We start from the raw sequence: 22,142 nt of genomic DNA on the forward strand, positions 1-22,142 counted from the left end.
CAAAATCAAACCATTGGGATGTAGGAGGAGCCAGCATTGTTAGTAGACTGGCCACACAGACATCCCAGGAGAGCAATGGAGCACCCTAGGGGGGCACTGCATTGGACTTTAAATAAATGCTCCCAGGTACACATCTCACCATTGCTCTCCTATCTTGTCTGCTGAGCCCCCCCCCCCAAACCCACTACCCACAACTGTACACCACTACAATAGCCCTTATGGATGAAGGGGGCACCTATATGTGGGCACAATGGGGTTTTGGTGAGTTTTGGTGGGCTCACAGTTTCTACTGCAAGTGTAATAGGTAGGGGGAGGTATGTACCTGGGTCCAACTGTCTGCAGTGCACTGCACCCACCACTACACTACTCTAGGTACCTGTATGCTGCTCTGATGGACCTGAGTATTACAGCTGAGACTGGCATAGAGGCTGGTAAGTAATGTTTTGAATCACATTTTTGGGGGGGTGGGAGGGGGTCAGTGACCACTGGGGGGCTAATAGGAGGTCATCCTTTATTCTCTCTGATCATTTAGGGCACTTTTTTGTGGCTTATTCATTAATAAAACAGGTCTATACCAAAACGTCCAACTTATAGCCCTGGATGCTTCTGTTTTGTTCCATTATGGCAGAAAAAAGTCCAAATGCTGGACTTTTTCCTGCCAGTGTTAGGAATGCCCAGATCCCACCCTTAACACACTCCTGGCATGCCCCCTTGTGATTTCAATGCAACGCACTTATGAAGGACTTCATATAACAACATTTAAAAACTGGTTTTGAAAATATCAGTTTGGACATTCTTGTGAGAAAAACGTCCAAAAGCAGATTTATACCAAATTTTTGGACATTTTTCTCTTTTGAAAATGAGCCCCATAGCCACCCAGAGGGCGTCTGGCTGGCGAATATTCTACAGACATGCTTCCTTTCCTTTATAGAATATGCGCACAACCAGGTAGATACTCTCGCATGTACTTGAGGATTATTTAGCTCGCACATGACTCTCGTGATAGGTCAAGTGACCTGGTTAGAGTGCTTGACACTGCTCTCTGTTTATTTTTCTCTGTCTCTTTTCTCTCATTGAATTTTGTAATATAGAGATCTATAAAATGTGTGTTGTGTGTGTGTGGGGGGGGGGGGCGTTAAACGATGTTTTTTAATGGATCAGTATTTCCTAAAAGGCTTAAACACTAATCCTTTATGAATTCTGAATCCACACTTCCCATATAGGGTGGGGTGGGGAGGATGCTGGTGTAAGATATCAAAAGCTAAGAAATGGCAAGCAACCTCTGACAATAGTCTCTCAGCTCATTGAAAAGAACCTGTCATATCCTTCCAATCATAGGACAAAACTTGAGCACTCAGTGGTGAGGGGGAGAAATTTTAATCACACAAACAGTTAATGGTCTGCATTTCCATTTGTTCTTTCTTGTCGCATGCGTACTTACTTTAAGATTACACAACCAGTTCCAGTAGGAGGTGCCGTCCAGAGAACCTGAATGCGTGTCCTCCGTCTGGGAGTACTTTCAGTAACAGCCACAGGACAATTACTCATAAACTGCGTATCCTCTTCATCTATAATCTAGAAAAGAGGCACTACATATTAATGGCACCAGTACTAATCCCTCTTCCTCCTTCAGTTCAGTTATCCTCTGCAGAACATTACTCTATTAAAATTATTCTCCCTTTATATGTTCTACAGCCAACCTGAAAAATTTGACAAGAGGATTCATTCATCACTAACAGTAAATGAAAATACATGAAAAAACACCATTTTGTTCATTACGTGTTTGAAAACACTACTATAAATCAGCTATTTAAGATTAAGTTCACCCTGAAAATTCCAGTTTTGCAAAATAATTTATGGCGTAAGGAGGACTACCAAACAGACAGATTATTTTCCTGAAAAGGAAGGCATTCAATAAACTATACTGAAAAATTGTACTCAAACATGTTTCATACCCCAAAATGACAAATTTAGAAATTTACACAGTCAGAGGCCAGTGTTCAATGAGAAGAAGCAACATCATTTAAACAGGCCATAAATATTCTTTACTGCAGCCACTGTATAGGTGGTAGAAATATTCAGCTGCTATACATAGACCCGAGCATTGTAAGTTTTCAGTCTGAAATTTATGATATGGATAGCAGATAAATATTGCCCTCATTCTGCCCCAGCACTACGGAGGTAATGCTTATAATTGTGTGGCTATATATAAGCACCCAGAGGGCATCTGATTGGTGAATATTCTGTGATACACTGGAACTTGTATCTACACAGGTCTTATATACAGACCTCTGGCACAAATGGAGAAGCTGAACAAGGATCTGATCGAAGATATCCATAAGCTTGGAATGAAAGGAGAGGTGCTGTTGCTGGGAGATTTCAACTTCCCTGATATGGACTGGAACATCCTCTCAGCAGAATCGTAAAGAAGCAGAGAGATTATGGATGTCCGTCAAAGTGCTTTGCTCAGACAAATGGTGGCGGAACCCACAAGGGAAGGGAAGGGGCAACTCTGGATCTAGTACTCACAAATGGAGGAAGTGTTTCCAACGTCCGGGTGGGTGCCCACCTAGGCAATAGTGATCATCACATGACATGGTGTGATATAAGAGCAAAAGCGGTGTGCAGATGCACAAAACTCAAAGTACTGGATTTCAGACATGCTGATTCTGGTAAAATGGAGGAATACCTGAAGAAGGAGCTGATGGCATTGGTAGGCATAGGAGAGGGAAAAGAGTAGTGGAGAAATACAGAAGGACGCAACAAGAGGATCATGGAAAAGATTACCAGATTAAACTCAAAGAAGCAAAGAGGGAAATACACCTAGCAAAAGCAGAGGTGGAAGAAAAAATGGCTGAAGATGTAAACAGAGGTGACAAGACCTTTTTCAGATATATTGTGGAAAGGAGAAAAGCTAGGAATGGAATTGTAAGACTGAAAGATGCTGAGAACAGCTATGTGGAGAGTGATTAGAATAAAGTGAATATGCTAAACAACTTCTCTTCAGTGTTCACAAAAGAAAATCCTGGAGAAGGACCGTGGTTGGCTGCTGAGGAAATATCTGGGAATGGAGTGGATATTGCATCATTCACAGAAGAAAGAATTTATAAACAACTTGAAAATCTGAAAATGGACAAAACTATGAGGTTGGATGGGATACATCCCAGGATACCAAGGGAGCTCAGAAAAGCATTTAATTTAATAGATCTTTAGAGACAGGAGAGGTTCCATGGGATTGGAGATGAGCAGATGTGGTCCCTCTTCACAAATGCAGGGACAGGGAAGAAGTTGGAAACTACAGGCCAGTAGCCTCATGTCAGTGGTAGGAAAAATAATGGAGTCACTCCTGAAGGAAAAGATAGTTAACTCCCTCTATGGAGCACGCAAATGGAACATGCTCCCTCTCGTCCTAAAAACACAACTGTCCTATACATTCTTCAGCAAACTTCTTAACACCCACTTACACAATAGCTAACCCACACTTGCACCAACCTTCTGACTCATCACAACCCCCAATGATAAAACCCAACAGCCTGGTTGAACAAGGTCCAGTTTTTGAAATGTTATAAGAGATTAATAAATGGCGCAGGATGATTTTCATATTCCTGACTGTCCACGCAGACTTTCCTTCCTCAACCTATCCTCACCCCGTTTTATACACTGTTCACAGTGCATGAAATTTCACCCGTACTGAAGAGGGAACAGTATTCAGAATGCATTTTAATATGGTAAGTACATATTTACCAAGTTAAAGCTTTCACCTTCGCCCCCATTATTTTCTATTAATGGTAGAAATGAAAAAAGCGAAGCATAAAAGCAGGAGAGGAATTTTCACTTTTTACCATTCTGCATAAAACAATTGGTCTGGTCAGCATATAATGTCAGCACTGCTGCTTAATTCTGTCCCTCTGATATTCAGAGTTTTTTTAAATGCTGATCGTCACCAGCTACGGTATCTCCCGATATTCAATGCCGGACTGTGTCCAGGTACCAGCATTGAATATCGGGGGATAATTTTTGGCAGGCTAGGCATTGGCACTTATGTGGGCCCGGCTGAATATCTTCTTTTGTGTGTTTATTCAAAAAAAAAAATCCCCCTCTCGCTTCTCCCGCCAATGTTCCCTCTTTCCTTTCCTCCTCCCTCAGCCCACATCAACCCCCCCCCCAGAAGATCCCCTCCCCCCAACCATGCAAGTAGGACCTCCATCCAGGCCTACCTGTATCCTTGGTGGTCCATCAGGGTCATTGGGGGCTGGAGCGCAGCCCCCTTGCTCCTGCCCCTTGTGGCGCCTCTCCTAAATGGCTGCCACAACCTCTCATGGCGTCTCGTGGTAGTACATGAAGTATCGTGAACTGTCACGAGAGGTTGTGGCAGTCATTTTAGACCGGCGCCACAAGGGTTAGGAGTGAGGGGGCTATACTACTGCCCCCAATGACCCTGCTGGACCACTTCACAGCTAGGGGGGTGGGGGGTCTACTGGGGCGGTGTCTTGACATGGGCTGGTTGGAGGGGTGAGGCAAAGAGGGAACACTGTCAGGAGGATACTCAGGGCTGAAAGATTGCTGTGAGAAGACTTGGGGTTCTGCTCCTTAGGAAGCGTTTAGCGAAACAGGAGCTCGCTGTCAGGCATACCTAACAGTCTCTGAACACAACACAGCTAAGTACCAGTTTTTCAAAGGCTTTAATATATACATATAAAGTTGATTAATATTGCAGTAGATTCACCACATAAGTGAGGTTTTTCTGACTTAAGACGATACTTGCCAGTGTATTTATTTCATGAAATGATTCAAAGTATACGCTGTGCAAGGCGGTCTGCTGTACTAATAATTTTAGTCACAGCTGGAACCGGGTGTCTGAAGTCTTTTCCTCACAATTAATATCTAAATTTAATAGAGAGCTTTACTTGCCGATGTTGGACTATAGATACTTTACTAATTGTGTCAAGTACCCGGTATACTGTTAATTTGTACATGCAGCCAATCTGCATATGAAAAGGACCTCCTTATTAACAGTGATAAACAGGTCAGCATAGTTCTAATATTTAGGAAAAGAAATTTGCTTACTTGGAAAGCCCCCGCATGATCATCTTCAGAGTCTCCTTCCCTGCCTTCCTTTACAGCAATCAAGGTGAAGCCCCGGAAGTAGGATGGCAAAGCAGCAGAAAGTGTCACTAGAAATGAACAAAATGTTTGGTCATTCACCTATTCACTGCTACTTTTAACCACAGTCAACCTCTCCCAGAAATGTTAACACATTTGTTACTGGGGCAATATTTGAACTGCACAGTCAACCGCAGGGTTTACGAAATGTATGTATATTCAGTACTTCGGAAGTACAGCGAGGCTGCCACTAGAGGTTGTAACCATTGTGATAAGGCAACTGCTCATATTCTCCCTAGACCACCTGGGAGCTGCAAAGATAGGCCCGGGGGGGGGGGGGAGTGGGGAATCGGCCCAGGCTGAGCTGTTGCTTCAGGCGGGTGAGGGAGGGGATCGGGACCAGGGTAGAAGGGAGAAGGGGATTGAAGTGGTTCAGACACCACTGCCGTTATGTGTGGTCCTGATTGATATTCACGTAACTGCACTTAGTTGCTATTCTAGGACTTAGGAGTCAATATTCAGCCACTTCCAGCCAAGGGCTGAACTATCCCCGGATTTCAGTGCCAGAGCTTGAAACACTAAATATCTGGGTAGATCCGCTGACCTGGAAATTAACTGGGCACCAGCTCATAGTCAGACTGGTGCCTAGTTAACTCGCCCCAGAAAGTTAGGTCAGCTGTTTGCTTTATGCGGTTACTAAGCTGATTTGCGGATTGAAAGTCGCTGCTAACTGGCTAAGTTGTCACTCTGCCCTTGGCCTGCACCTAACCTATATGGCCGGTTAGCAGACATATTCAGTGGCACAAAGCTATTAAGAGCTTCTCCTGCTTGATTTATTTGATGTGATATATTTACTTGATATACTGCTCTATACAATAAAGTTGGTTTACAAGACTAAACCAATAGAGATTATTCAAGAAAAGAACATACAATAACAAAACATACAATACAAAGTAATAATATACATCATACTAAAAATGACTGATGTGCTAATACACCAAAACTTCACTTCAAAAGTCAGGTTTTCAATGCTTTATGAAAACCAACGTAAGTCGTAATACTGTTAATTTCTGCTGCAAAGGATTTCCATTAAAAAGATCCAGTGTAACAGAAGTCTTTAATTCTAGTGGAAGTCAATCTAACAGAACTTAATGAAGAAGGTTAAAACTGACAATGATGAGAGAAATGCAAAGAGCACTCCGAAACCTGTCTGTGCAGCTTTTCTGAGAGACATTTAGGAAAGCCCATATAAAATGCCTTGTAAACCAAACACGGTTAGACTCTTTCGAACATCGACCTCTTAGCGCACAATTGAACATGACAAAATTATTCAAAGTTGTTAAATTATATGTGGATTCTGAGAAATTGCAGAAGGACCTTAGGAAACTAGAAGACTGGACATCTGACTAGTTGATGGAATTTCATGTGGACAAGCTCAGAGTGGTGCAGATAGGAAAGAATAAAACCAGGTATGCGCAGGGGTATGGGTGAGTCAGGGTCGTGCCTTGCACTTATGCACTACGATTCTAGAATGCTGTCATTCAACATTTAGTTGCGTTATTTACAAGCCGTTGACATTGCATAAGCAGCACACCTAAATGTTGGCATGTAAATAAGACTTATGCTATAATTCAATTAGAGAAATTATGCAGCTAGAATTTGCACTTAACATGCAACAATCTAGTGCCTAAAGTTTGGCAACCTTTTCAGAGTTACCCTATAAGTTCTTATGAATACTGACTCGTATAGTTTTACAAAGCCAGATACGTATTTTATCCCACCAAATGGACAAAAGAATAAATTAGAGAGCTATATTTTTGAAGGCATGAATAAACATGTGGACAAAGGGGAGACAGATGATTATGGCGTTGGTATTTCAGAAAGGATGTCCAAGTAGGTTGGGACATCTCAAGTTCCACCTAGGTAGGGCCTGTTCTAAAATACTTGGAGAAATGGATGTGTGTGCACTGGTTACGTGAGGCAAGAACATCCATTTAAGAAAAATAAATGTATAAATATCAATGGGTCAAAATGGGCACATAAACCTTTATGTTCTGGAACAACAACTTCAACATTCATGGGTCTGAACATAAAGATTTATCTGAGCCTTTTAGAAACATAAATATTTATTTCTCTTGGTATACCTTGCTAGTTTGGCTTTGGGTGGCTTTGGGGGCGGGGGGAGAGAATCAAGCACTGACAGATTAAGGGGGTGACTTCCCCTAATCGCTGTAGTGAAGCACTGCTCAATAGGAGAACTTTTCTAAAACATGGATGTCCTACTTAGCAGTGACGTAGCCAGACCTGCCATTTTGGGTGGGCCCAAAGTAAACATGGATAGGCCCTTTCAAAACTTCCCCTCCTTTGCATCCTCCTCTGCCCCTGGATCCAGTGTTGCCCCTCTCCCACCCACAGCCCGGCAACTACCTCCCACTGCTCCACCTCAGAACCATCTCTAGCGGCAGCAACAATTCAAATCTGCTGCAGGAGAACAGCAGATGCCAGGTCTGAGAGCAGAGGAGAGGGAGAGGGAGAGAGAGAGAGAGGAGCTAGACAGTTGCTGCTGAGGTGTTTTGGAGGCCTTATTGGACACCAGACTGGGTGGGCCTGAGCCAAGAATGAGTGGACCTGTGCCCTCCCCCCCTCCCCAGACCCACCTAATAGCTATGTCACTACTAGGTAGCAAACTCCAATTCCGACGTCAATCTTTTAGGATGTAGAGGTTCATTCCCTTTCTGAAATGGGCAATTTGTGCAGCCCAGCTCAGTCACTTCATCTCCAAACACTTTCCCTCATGATATCACAATTGGATTATTGCAATTCTCATCTTCAAAGCTTCCACCATGATCAGCTCTGGAGATTGAAAATTATCCAAAATACCATAAGTATGACAGCACATCATCACTCTTCATTACCGCATTATGTTTAAAATCTTATTTTTACTGGGCAGATATTTCTTTTAGACATTCCCTTCTTTTCACATCACTTTCTCATCCCATACTCTCCCTCATGATCACTTTTTTTTAGCCCAGTAACACTTGTAGGTTGTTCCAGTACATTTACAGATTCATTTCCATCCCATTAGATCTTCCTGTTTTAGTGTTACTTCTGCACTCTGATATTCCCAACCATTGAACCACCTTTAAGAAATGTAAATCGCTTCTGAAAATTCATTAGTTTTACTTCAGTTAAGCAAGACAATTGACACATGATGGAAAATGGTGCCCTTTGCTTCCATGCTATGGTTTATTCACGTCTTTTGTCTTTGAGCACACAACCTTACCTCTCAATGTGTTTCAGACTTAATTACTTCAGTCCCACTTCCTGGTCTTTCATACCTGTAGTTGTAAGCTAAGCTCTCCTGGTAGTTATGATATTATTGTAAACCACTTAGATATTTTTTATTATTTGTGATATAGTAAATAAAGATGAAATGTGATCTTGAAGTGGGAACAATGAGTGAAGTGATCAAATTTGCACATGACACAAAATTAGTCAAAGTTATTAAATCACATGTGCATTGTGAGAAATTGCAAGAGCACCTTAGGAGACTAGAAGGTTCGACATCCAAATGGCAGATAACGTTTAATGTGGACAAGTTCAGGGTGATGCATATAGGAAGGAATACTCCAAATTTAGCTACACTATGATAGGTTCCACATTAGGTTTAACCACCCAAGAAAAGTATTAAAGGTGTCATTATGGACAACACATTGTAATCTTCTACTCAGCATGCAGTGGTGGCCAAAAAAACCAAACCAAATGTTAGGAATTATTAGGAAAGGAAAAGAGAAAAAAAAAACACATATCATAATGTCTTTGTGTTGATCCATGGTGAGCCACACCTTGAGTCTTGTGTGCAGTTCTGGTCACTGCATCTCAAACCAAATACAGCAGAATTAGAAAAGCTAAAGAAAAGGGTGACAAAAATGATTAAGGAGCTAGAACAACTCTCATATGAAGAAAGGGTAAAGAGATTAGGGCTCTTCGACTAGCAGGTATGGGAGAGATCTATAAAATCCTGACTACAATAGAACAAGTAAATGCAAACCAACTGTTTACGTTCTCAAAATGTTCAAAGACTGGAGGGCAGGCCATGAAGTTACTAAGTAATAGAATTAAAACAAATTGGAGAAAATATTTTTTCACATTCACATAATTAAGCTCTGCAACTTATTGCTGAAAGATGTGGTAAAAGCAGTTAGTATAACTGTCCTTAAAAAAGGTTTGATAAATTACTGGAGGTAAAGTCCATAAACCATTAAGTTAGGCTGCCATGTACTTGTGATCTGGATTAGCAACTTTTGGAAACAGCATGCTGGACGAGAAGGAGCTTTGGTCTCACCCAGTATGGCAATTCTTATGTCTTAGGTTCAGATACATGGCAAAACCACAGCTTTCCAGCAAAGAAAAGATTTTATACAATCTCACTGCACTAGAAAGAACTGCCAAAAAATCTACAAAATTATCAAAAAATTATCAACAATCTTGCAGATAAAGGAGGCTCTGCAGTGATTATAGGAAAAGAAAAGTACGTAAAAGAGTGGCACAGACAGCTCTCAAACAGTACATACTACAGGAAACAGACTGAGGAACCTGCTTCCCCCACCACCACCTTAGTCCAACATTCATTTTTTAGGTTGAAGCAGATCCTGAATACAGTGCATTTCACATTTTATTGGTGGTTAAAATTGTCCATGTTATATATACATTATTGCCTGATGGATATGTGACTCCAATCATAGATCTTAATGTTCAGTCAGATCTTAATGTTCAGTCTATGGGCCCATTTCTAATTTTCCTTTCTTGTCTAAAATTATTCAAAAGGAGGCTTGTTTTTCAATTGGGGAAAATTTTGTACAGTGCAGATGGATTTGATCAAAATCACATAGGTTTCAGGACGGAATCTAGCACCGGGTTGGTCCACAATCATTGTTGAAATATCTGATGGAAACTGACTAGCTGAGTCCTCTGAAATTGGGATAATATCAAGGATATAGTGCAGGATCTGCTTTGATTGCTAGGTAAGTTACGCAAGAGGATTTCATTAATCTCAGTTTTGCTAATTTTAACAGCTGTCTTCAAAACTTTTTTCATCAGACTGTTTCCTGGGCTACAACATATGGGTGTTAAAGGTAAAGCAAGTTTCGTGGATCACTAATAAATAGTTAAAATGAGTAAATGGATACATGAATTTTATCTCCCTTTATATAAAAGAAAATTACCTTTTCATGCCTTGATATCATCAGACTCTACCTTGCATCATCCTGACTTCTCTTACACTTACCCCCAGATTCTCTAAATATCACCCAAAATTGTGTGTGTGTGTCTGTCTCTCCAATTTACACGCACAATTTAATTGCATAACGAGCCAATTGCACGAGCATCTTGCTAAGTGCTATTCTATAAAAACGCACACGGAAATATTTTAGCATGTATGCATGGCCATGGGAGGGGAATGGGTGGGTTAAGGGCATTCTCTAAAGATGTGCACAGTATTATAGAATTTGCTGGGTCCATGCCTAATTTACATGTGAGACTTTACACCAGGTTTCAGTAGGATGTAAATCCTTGCACTCAAGTTGGACGTGGATCACGGAGCTACACACTATTCTATAAATGGTGACCAACTTAGATCACCATTTAAAGAATAGCGCTCAGTGCGCATTTTTTGGCACCCACGTTTGGGCTCCATTTACTGAATCTAGTCCATATTGTATCATTGCTACAATGAACCCAACTTCAAAAGAGCATTCTTCACGTTATATCCAACTTAAGATGCCTCTGCTTTAAAGAAACCATAGGAAAAGAAGTTCTTTCTGCAAAGCCATCTGCTTAATTTGATTTTAAATTTTGTAAGCAATATGCTTGATTACAATTATAATTTGAGAGACATGCAATTTTCACAATCAACATTTAAAAACATAATTAAAGAAGTGAATTGGTTATTTCATCTCCTGAATATGTTTGTGAAAGACCTAAAGAAGTCTAAAATGATTCTCTGATTAAGTTTGTCTCTATAGAAGAATTCATAATTCATAAAACAAGGTTCTTGAAAATATATTTCATAATAGCTAAAGGGTTATTTACTAAGCTGCAGTAAAAAGTGGCCTTAGCATTCCTTTTTTCTATTTTTTGTATTAACGGCTAAGCGATAATATTGATGATGAAAGAAGAAGCGGATCGGAAAATGATCTCAAGACAAATATCTTTATTGAACAAATCACTCAACGTGGTTCACATTTCACCCTAACATGGGCTGCTTCAGGGGTATAGAACAAGCCTAGAAAGGTCAAAATGCTAAAACTCCCAGCTCAGCTATGCAAAAAAGCTCAGAACACTGCCGACAGAAACATAAACACAGGCTCCTCTTACTGCGATAATGTGGACCACGTCGGGTGATTTGTTCAATAAAGATATTTGGTTCTAAACCATTTTCTGACCCACTGCTTCTTTCATCTGTTTTGCTGCGGATCTAGAAAACCTTTCTGTTTCACGCATGCGATAATGTTGCCATTAGCCCACGGCCATTTTTTTTAATTACTGTGAGCACCTACTGCCACCCCTTTTGTAGGCAGTAAAGGGCTCACGTGCTATCCCTGAGGTAGTGTCCACTCTCCTTCACTGACACCCCCTCAAAAAATAGAAAAATTGTATATTGCATGATTAGCGGACGCACATTTTGACATTACTGCAGGAGGCCTGAGGTCGCTCGCTGTACTCCATTTTTAGCTGTGTTAGATGTGTATTAGCACCTAAAGCAGCTTAGTTAAAGGACCTCCGGATTCTATATAGGTTGCCTAAATTTGGGCACAGGGCCCAGATCTGTATGCAAACTAATTAGTTAAAAAGCCATTAACCATCAATTATTGACTTTAATTGGCATCAAGTTTTGCACTCGGATCTGCCTGTGTGGTTTTCTATAATGCTGTGCACCTAAGTTGTCTCATGCACAGGGGGGCGTGGCTATGAGGACATGGGCAGGCTAGGGTGTTCTCAAAACTTGGGTGCAGTGTTACAGAATACTGGGGTTATGAGCCCAACTTGTGCACCAGGATTCACACCAGGTTTCAGCAGACATAACTCCTTGCACCTACAAAGGGCTGTCAGCCCAGTGTGCCCTTTTTAGAATATCACTTAGCATGTATTTTCCTGCTGCCTACTGCCTACATTTTACTGCCATGTCTTGAATTGGCCCTTAATGGGACTGCCCAGTGGCTCTGTGGCAATGCTATTCATCCAGCTGTGATTCTGCTCCCCAGGAGGGTGGGATCATATCCACTGCACAATGGCAATGTACTACTACTACTAATAATTTCTATAGCGCTACTAGACATACAAAGCGCTGTACATTATGCAGGTACTTTCTCTGTCCCTACCTGGGGCAATGGAGGGTTAAGTGATTTGCCCAAGGTCACAAGGAGCTGCGGTGAGAATGGAACCCAGATTGCCAGGATCAAAGCCAGCTGCACTAACCATTAGGCTACTCCAGGAGAAGCTTGCAGAGGTGCCAGCCAAGGATCTTTCATGCAATCACTAAACAGCAAGTTGAGAAAAGGTAAAGGGAAGGCTCGGGATGTAGCTCCCAGCCCAAAAGAACTGAAGGAAACTGTCAGATCCATTAAAGAAAAAAAGAAGATTCACCGAGTCTGAAAAATGTTTTAAAACAGAAACAAATTTTCAAAACAATGGACAAATATGGCATCTTGAGTCAATTGAACTAAATATCCATAACAAAAAAAGTTTTACTTCACACATAATTTTCTGAGAATTGGGTATAGCCATTCAGCAAACAGTGGAATGGCAGGTTATGAAATTTAAAAAAGTAAAGAATAATTTATATGAAAACATTTTTGTGCATTTCTGATTTTCAACAGATATTGGAGGCATTTGCATCAGCTATGTTGAAAACCCAGAAGCATATCTGGATGAAGTATTTATTTCTTCCAATATTTTAATTAGCAGGTCAGTTCAAAACAGTAAAACGAAGCAAACTGGTGAAAACAGGAAACACTTGAAGCTCAGGACTGCACAGAATTGCATTTGGCATGACTGTCTGATTCACTGTGGCTTTTCTCCCATCTGCCTCTCTTGCCTAAAAGAATCAGGCACATGTCCAATTAAGTGTGGAAAGTTCCAAGAAATAAAAGGAAAAGGGTAACCGACTTCAAAAGATTGCTCATTTCTTCCTAAAATGCGGCGTGGTGACAACAGAAACCTTGCAAATGTGTACAAACACGGGGACTTTTCACTCCGAGATTCAACATGACCTGAATAACTGTGCTTGGTTGGTAGTCCCTGCGGATCTGTGTATGTAATACTTCCACTAACTGTGTGCTGGAAAACGATTTCATTTAATCAGAGTCGGGAGGAAAACTTCCACAAACAATAGTAATTGTTTTTCCAGAATAATATCACATTTTATCTGTTTAAACAGATTCTGCATGCGCTACTGTCGCCTTTTGTTTGTTTTTTAATTATTTTATGTGAATAGAAATTGACAGGATAATGAATCAGAAGTAAGAGAAAATGAGAAGGCGTAAAAATAGAGTACACGAAAGGGTTATCCCTCTGCAGTCTTGCTCAGGAACTTAGCAGAGACTGACAGTCACTCAGTGTTTTTCCTTTCAAACTTGCACCATCTGTTCAGGCGCCTTGAAAAGCAAAAAAAGGGAAATGATAGTTTCGCTTAATTATACAATACCCATTTGCTTTCATTAATTGTCCACATTTGAATGAAAAGAATAACGAGCAATGAGTTTATCATCCTTCACACAGCCCCAATCGTTTGTTAGTTTCTATGCAGTGAGCAGCGACGAACCGAGACCAGATGAGAATTTCAGCATGGATGGAAGGAAGGAACTAGTTTCTTTGGGAGCTTGAAGCGGATTTTTATTGAGAGATTCGCATTAAATTATGCAAAGATCTCTCTCTTAGCACCGAGGTAGACCGTTTTCAGATAAAGGTTTACAGCCAAACAGAAAAATATAGTAACAAAGAGAATGAGGGCAGATGAAGCCCTGTATAACATCATTTTCACTTTAGTTAGCTGCATTGCCACAGTAAGAGATGATTTCTAGATATTAGCAATAAAAATGGATTAGTTAAATTCCCCGCATCTTTGTGGTTTTCCAGTAACACGGTCCTGGAAACGACTTACCCCTGTAACTGGCTCCAGGCGTATAAAATTCCGGATCGCCTTCTACTCTTAGGCTGAATTCGTTGTAACCTTCTCGCCTGGCGACCGGGGCTCTCAATATCCTGCTGCAGTAGCCTTCCGATTTCACTCCTTTCTCCAGCATTTCGTCCGAAAACCCGGACACCACTAAGGGGAAAGTCAGGACGAGACATTTCCAAAATAAGGCTTGAAGACAAAGTCCCATCATGGACGTTTCCGGGAACTTTTCAGTCAGGGAGCATGAGGGGCAGTGCTGGCCAGAGTGGCAAAATGGCAAAGAGCGCGACCAGTGTGGCCAGTCTGAGCGCGCACTGCCTCCAAGAGCCCGGAAAACGTGCGAGCTGCAGGGAGAATTGGAGGGTCCAGGAGGCAGCAGCTGGGAATGATTGCTCTGCAGTCTGATCCTCCACAGAGCCACAAGTGAAGTGCTGCTTTGTTTCAGAGGATGTCACCACCAGCAGTTTCCTACTGTTTACTTTGCTGTGCTCAATTCACAGGCTTTTTTAGTGAAATAGCAGAGCGCGGGGGGGGGGGGGGGGGGAGGCTGCTGTCTCCAAGTCACCCAGCGAAGATCTCAACTCGATGGGCTGAGCTAACAGTCTACAAATTAATCATACACATTCCTACTGAAGTCTATAGTTACTATACGGAGGGGAAAAGGCTAGAAGAATTTTTTTCTGGCTTTTCTTTTTGTGCTGCCAGAAAAAGCAAACACGGATCTGTTTGTCCGCTCAGATGCTGAAGTATTGTAACATAGGAAGAGCTGCACCAATTGTATAACCCAAGTTTGACTAATCATTGTAGAAGTTGGAGACGAGTTGCAGAACTTTGGTTCTTTTAAAACCCGTCAAAGCAAAACATAAACAGCATAAGCAATGTGAAAAGAAAGTCGAAATGAAGTGCAGTCCTAAACATAAATATTTTATTTATTAGGATTTAGTTACCGCCTTTTTGAAGGAATTCACTCAAGGCGGTCATAAATTAAGGAGGCCGATGATGAGTTTGGCAAGCCACAGGGTGTATCCTTATGTGAAGAGAGTTTCTGCTGAGGCTTCCATATGACCCAATAGTATAGCATTTCCAAAATACTGAAAGAAATGTTAAATGCTGGGTTGATTTAGTTGTGGATTTGATTACCCCCGCTTTAAAAATACTGTTTTGGACTAGTATCATTGATTTACAATTACTAACCGCCACAGGCCGAATATCAGGCTTATAATTTACACATGTAGCAGCCTAAAATTGCCACTATGAAGTGTATATTGAGATCATTATTTTAGAATCACTATTCTGATTTTAGACGTGCATAAACCGGCATTTAGATGGCTATCTTGCATAAAATGTTTAAATCACAATTTTATAAAGTGGGGATGCACGTGTTTAAACTCTAAAACATGCATGTGGCAAGGGGGCATAGCCCATGTGTGTTTTGGTTGGGACTAGGGCAGGCCTAAAAATAAACCTATTTTTTTTTCCCGTATCATAAAGGGAATGCATGTCTTTGTCTAAAAAGATTGATGTTGGGATTTACACCTGCTACTCAGGATGTCTATGTTTCAGAAAAGTGCGCCTATTGAACAGCGCTCCACTGGAGGCATTAGGGAAGGTTGTCCCCCCTTAAACTTCCAGTGGTTGATGTCCTCCCTGAAAGCAACACTGTCAAGAGATATCTGGTTCAGTTTTGGGGAAAAGAAACATGATTTGTTTACAAATTCCAAAAAACATGGACCCAGTTTCAAAAACAGGTTATTTTATTATTATTAATAATGATAATTAATAGTGCAGGAGTGGCCTAGTGGTTAGGGTGGTGGACTTTGGTCCTGGGGAACTGAGTTCAATTCCCACTTTAGGCACAGGCAGCTCCTTGTGACTCTGGGCAAGTCACTTAACCTTCCATTGCCCCAGGTACAAATAAGTAACTGTAAGCCACATTGAGCCTGCCATGAGTAGGAAAGCATGGGGTACAAATGTAACAAAAAAAATTATTTGTTACATTTGTATCCCACATATTTGCAGGCTCAATGTGGCTTACATAATACCGTGAAGACATTCGCCATATCCGGTACGAGATAGGTACAAAATGTTGTATTGGGATAGGGAAGATAAGATTCAATCAAGTTGGGTTGAGGTAAAAGAGTTCATTAATGTCCAATACAATCTTTAATAGTGAGGTGTTGCAGTAAAATGAGTCGTATAAGATTACTATATTTGGTTTTATAACTACTACTACTATTTAGCATTTCTATAGCGCTACAAAGCATACGCAGCGCTGCACAAACATAGAAGAAAGACAGTCCCTGCTCAAAGAGCTTACAATCTTATAACATCTAACAGTTATACATGTAAATGCCAACACTTACATATTCAAAACCCTAAGGGCTTCTTTTATAAAGGTTCATTCAATTCCTATGGGCTTCGTTGCGTTTGCTGTGGGTAATCACTACCACGGCTTGGTTAAAAAAAGCCTCATGTTACTTAAGAGAGTTGGAATATTACATCGAGGGGCCTCTTATCAAACCGCACTAGCAGTCCCCGGTGCGGTAATGCTGACAATGGGCTTCATCAGCATTGCCGCAAGGGAGCTGCTAGCGCAGCTTGATTAAAGAGGCCCCTGGGTAGGAATTGGAATTTCCAATTCACCAAGCATTTTAGAAAATACTTAACATGGAGCCTTTTGTAAAATTTGTATACACTTACTATGAGATAATTGTGTTATGTATAACCTTAGGGCCGGACCATCTGCATTGAAATCACAGCACCTCTCACCTCCATGTGAAAGCGCTGCAGGCAGCAGGGCAGCAGATCGCCTTCCTTCGGGCCTCCTTCCCTCCCTGTGTCCCGCCCTCATCTGACATAACTTCCGCGAGGGCGGGACACAAGGAGGGAAGGAGGACCGAAGAGAGGCAATCTGCTGCCCTGCTGCCTGCAGCGCTTTCACATGGAGGTGAGAGGTGCTGTGATTTCAATGCGGGGGCCCGGCCCAGTGGGGGACGGAGGGGAGTGGGGTGAGGGGGAGCGGTGGCCCAGCCCAGTCTCTCGGCGGCCCTGGAACCCATAGGAATTGAGTGGACTTTGTCACATTTACCACACAGGAATCCCTAGCTAAAAGAAGCCCTTAAAGTTTATTTATAGTTGATATGTATAGAAGCTATATTTTAATCTTATCATTTGATTGATTTTCTATTTGATTGATTTATTATAACTATGGGATATTTGTGTCATATTTATTTATATCTAAATGCATAACATAGATACACACACATATATATGTAATTTTTGTCAATATTTCTTCATTCAATTAATATGCATACAGTACAATATATATGTTTAATATCATGTTTATTTTTTAATGTTATATCATTTATTTTGTAGCCCCTGAAGCAGCCCTGCTGGGCAAAACACGGCCTGATTTTTATATATATTTTTTGGTTTTCATTAATAAATTATATTTTGTCTCTTAAACGATCTGCTTTGTTTATTTTCTGTCTTTCAGTTAGCAAGGCCATATCTGCTTCTAATACTACAGGGAGCCACCTCAATCCCTTCCCCTCAGCTTGGCATTCTAGAGCTTGGGGGGGAGCACTTACCACCACCCATTGAGGTGGTGGTAAGGGCTCCCACGCTAACCTTGGGGCAACCGGGCAGCGCACGGCACTGTCCAATTACCACCAGGTACACACTGGCACTACAAAAATTGAAATATTTTGCAGCACCGGAAATGGTGCATGCTGGGGGAAGAAACTACTGCTGGGCTGTTGCAGTAGCCTGGCGATACCTCCCTTTTAACAAGTAGTAAGCCAGTGTTGAGCTTACCGCTGCTTCATAAAAGGGCCCCTTAGTTTGCTAGTCGCTATTATTCAGACTTCAGGTATCAGTGTTCATTTATTTATTATTATTTGAACATTATGTTATACCACCAAATGATCCCGAGGTATCAAGGTGGTTTACAAAAGAAAAGATATAATTAAAAGACTCAGATATATAAAACAGATATTAATGATACACAATAAAGGAAGGGTAAGCCTAGCACAACAAAGTTCAAACCTATAACGTATTTATTGATGAGACGCAAATAACTGAGAGGATAGAAAAATGGGAGAAAAAAATAATAAGGGGCCCTTTTACTAAACTGCGGAAGGACTACTGCACAGGTAGCGAGCACCAAATCGACCCTACTGCTGAGGTAGCGTGGGCACCCGGCAGTAGTTCCAATGTCGACGTGTGCATTTTCACACAGTAGAAAATAATTTTCTATTTTCTACCATGGGGGGCATTCCTGGCAGTAATCAGCAGCGTGGCCACATTGCCATGAGCTGCCCAATTAGTACATAAGTAATGCCACACTGGGAAAAGACCAAGGGTCCATCGAGCCCAGCATCCTGTCCACGACAGCGGCCAATCCAGGCCAAGGGCACCGGGCAAGCTTCCCAAAAAATTACTGCACAAGTGGCTCGTGAGCCCTTACCACCTTCTAAATAGGTGGCGGTAAGGGCTCAGGCAGTAAATACCTGCATGCTAATTTTAATATTAGTGCACGGCCATTTACTGCCCCATTTTAAAAAGGCCTTTTTCCTGCTGCAGTAAAAAATGGCCCAGCGTGCACCAATTTCATACACCAAAAGTAGTGCAGGCCACTTTTTGCCACAGCTTAGTAAAAGGGCCCCTAAATGCAGTAAAGAAGAACAAAATTTAGTTTCAAGTGATAAATAATTCAGATGCCTGCTTAAAAATTCAGGGGGGGGGGGTCTTTTACTAAAGCTTAGCTCGAGTTATCTGCAGCAGGGCCCATTTTATTCCTATGGGCTAAGCTTTAGTAAAAGACCCTCCAAGCTTTTAGTTCCATTTCAAATTTAGACCGTGAAAGGATGAACCTCAAATCTGGAGGAAGATTATTCCAGAGTGAGGGGGCACAGCAACAGACGGATGTCTCATAAGAGGTGACCAGCCTCACCCGAGCTACCGTAGGAATAAGTGAATGAGTTGGATGATAAGGAGGCAAAAGAGAGGCTAGACAGTGTGGCAGCATATAGTGGAAGGCATTATGAGTTAGCAACAGTACCTTATAGCAGATCCTGAAGCTAATTGGAAGCCGGTGCCGTTCATAGAGGGGGAGGGGAGACATGATTCTATTTTTATCCTTGTATAGAAGCTTCACTGCTGATGCTATGCAGATATCTTTCTTCGTCATTACACCGATCCTTCGAGTACTGACCTCTGTTCTCCTCAGAGTGGTCTGGATGAAATCTCCTCCACTCTCAGAGAACTTTCTTGTTATGAACCCATTGAAAACAGTTGTTGGCTAACAGATAGGTCTCTATGCCTGTCCTTAGCTCCATTATTATTTAGCTCTTCCAATCAATTGGTAGATTCCTTTAGATATTTAGGAGTTATTAAAGACAGTCAATTATGCTTTGGTCTTCATATCTCTTCAGTTATTCAACACTGTTTCTTATCTCTTTGTCAGTGTCATTTCAGTTTAGTCATTCTTAAATCACTGCAATCAGCAAACAGTTATTCATGCTCTGGATACATGCTGTATAATTGTCCTAGCTGGTCTCCTGCAGAACTTTTTGAAACACCTACAATCTGTTCAAAATGCAGCAATTAGTGTTTTGTGTCGAGGCCACAAATGGGATCACATTTCCTCTCTTCTCTATCAATATTATTAGCTTCTTATATGTTTTCACTTCCAATTTAAGATTCTTATACTGACACATAGTGCAATTTTTCAAGGTTTACCATTATATTTATCTTCCTCATTGGTCCCAAGCTCTGTTGGTCCCGTTCCTCAAACAAATCCCTTCTTTCTCCTTTCATACTATCCCAAGCTTGGCTTGACTCCACTCGCAAATCAGCATTTTTTCTTTTTGGATTCCCACACAATGAGATTCCTGGCCCCAATCTCTTTATGCTGAATCATCTCATGCAAAGTTCACAGCCAATCTTCAATCATATTGGTTCAGTCTTGCATTTTTGACTTGAAAAATTATCCATGCGGGTTTCACAACATGTGGGGTTTGTACCAAGTCGCTGTTATCAACCTGTTATTGTTTGTAACTTTGGAGTGTTTCCTTCTATCAAACTTTACACTACTTTATGTATTCTTTCCTATGTGATGATGGACTTCCTTTCTAACCTATAGATTCTAATTTTAGCATTTGTGGAATACTTTGATGTGGTCGCAAAAAGTTGTATAGAAAGCAACAAATAAACCATAAACCAGAAATATCTATAGTCCACCTAAGTCCTATTCTGTAACAAGACACCTAAGTGCCATAGTGCATAAATGCAGGGGGAGCATGCACACAGCAGCGGAACATAGATGGGACATGGGCGGGGTCCCAATTAAGTGTGTAACTTACAGAATATTTTAATTACACAAATCCCTGCTGCATCTAGGAGCCCACAGTTAAGCCATTTCTATAAGAGGAGCTCATCACTTATAGAACTGCCCCCTAGTTGGTTTGTTTTCAAATTCAAAAAAAACTTTTGTTGTACCCTTTTATGCTCAAAATTTATCTCATTCAGATATGAATCCTTTGTCTCCAGCTTTGACATCTACAAATGAGTCCTGGTCTCTTTTGCCCCTGGAGGAGTAGCCTAGTGGTTAGTGCAACGGACTCTGATCCTGGGGAACTGGGTTCAATTTCCACTGCAGCTCCTTGTGACTCTGGGCAAGTCACTTAACCCTCCATTCTCCCAGGTGCAAATATGTACCTGTATACAATATGTAAACCACTTTGAATGTAGTTGGAAAAAACACAGAAAGGTGGTATATAATTCCCTTTCTTTTATGTTCTTTTTCTAATTCCCTTATTTTCTTCATTAGTAGCCCCGCTCTAACCTGGTTCCAATTTTTTCTTTATAGACCCTACTTTAATACCCTCCTTATTACAGGCTCAGCTCATCCAACAGGGCATCCAGTCCTAACTTACCTGTCTCGTTAAACTACAAGTACTCTTACATGCTTTTCTCAGTGTCCATCATCTGCTCATCTTTTAAAAGATTTTCATTCAGCCTCCAAAACATTTTACCCACTCTCCCCCCCCCCCCCCCCCCCGTGAACCTCTCCCAAAATCTCCCCAAACAGGTGCGTGATTAGAGCAGGTAATACTCTTTATTTATGTATCTAACTACGTCCATATGCTGTCCACTAGAAACAAATCAAGACAAGAATAGCTATTGTGTGGGTTTGGTTAGGAGGATCCCCTTCTGCTGCTCCACACAGCTATTAATTTATGTTTTTACATTATTTCCTTTAACTATTTCTGACTTCCATGTTATCTTTTCCCATTGGTTGGCATTCCTTTTCCAAACTCAGCACTATTAACTTCCTTCATGCTTTCTCCAACAGCTTTTTATCCACCTCCTAAAATGGAATGTGTAAATCATTAGGGACATAAATATCAGCGTCATCATTTCCTCTCCTTTATCTTCTCCCTGCATACAGTAATAGTCTCCCTTCCTTATCCCTCACAACTTCTACTTGGAAAGGAAAATCATTACTACCAGTTCTCTTTTTTTCCCAGTCCTGTTACAGCTCTAAAATATTTGGCCATAGCACCAAATCTGTTAGTAATTTCTCTGCTGGTACAGTCAAATGCATTTGCTGTGTAAAGGTCACTGCCAAGTTCAGTCTTCTCAGCTGCCTCTTGCATGGAGAATTCAAGTTCTTCACACTGAATGTCCCAAATCTCAAGGAAGACCTCATACTACGTTCCTCAGGGTAAACTGCTTCATCCCATCATACTTGCAACCCTATTTGACAATTATTACACTTCCCCCTCATCTTCCAAATCATTCAACTTTTTAAGACACCATCCATCCCTTCCTCTCTCTTTGTCTTTCCTCATCTTCCTCC

At 41.3% G+C, this 22,142-nt stretch overlaps 1 protein-coding gene across 1 annotated transcript in view; it reads right to left on the reverse strand.

Annotated features, from left to right (window-relative positions):
• LOC115469630 (spondin-1-like) overlaps positions 1-14,738 on the reverse strand; it is an 81,226-nt gene extending 66,488 nt beyond the window's left edge. Inside the window, exons 1-3 of the mRNA XM_030202425.1 lie at positions 14,264-14,738; positions 5,068-5,174; positions 1,442-1,575 (exon numbers count right to left, since the gene is read on the reverse strand). Coding sequence (XP_030058285.1) covers positions 1,442-1,575; positions 5,068-5,174; positions 14,264-14,489 — 467 coding nt within the window. The 5' untranslated portion in view covers positions 14,490-14,738. The remainder of the gene's footprint in view (positions 1-1,441; positions 1,576-5,067; positions 5,175-14,263) is intronic.
• Between the last annotated feature and the right edge of the window lie 7,404 nt (positions 14,739-22,142).

Source organism: Microcaecilia unicolor, chromosome 4 (assembly GCF_901765095.1).
Source record: "Microcaecilia unicolor chromosome 4, aMicUni1.1, whole genome shotgun sequence".
NCBI lineage: Eukaryota > Metazoa > Chordata > Amphibia > Gymnophiona > Siphonopidae > Microcaecilia > Microcaecilia unicolor.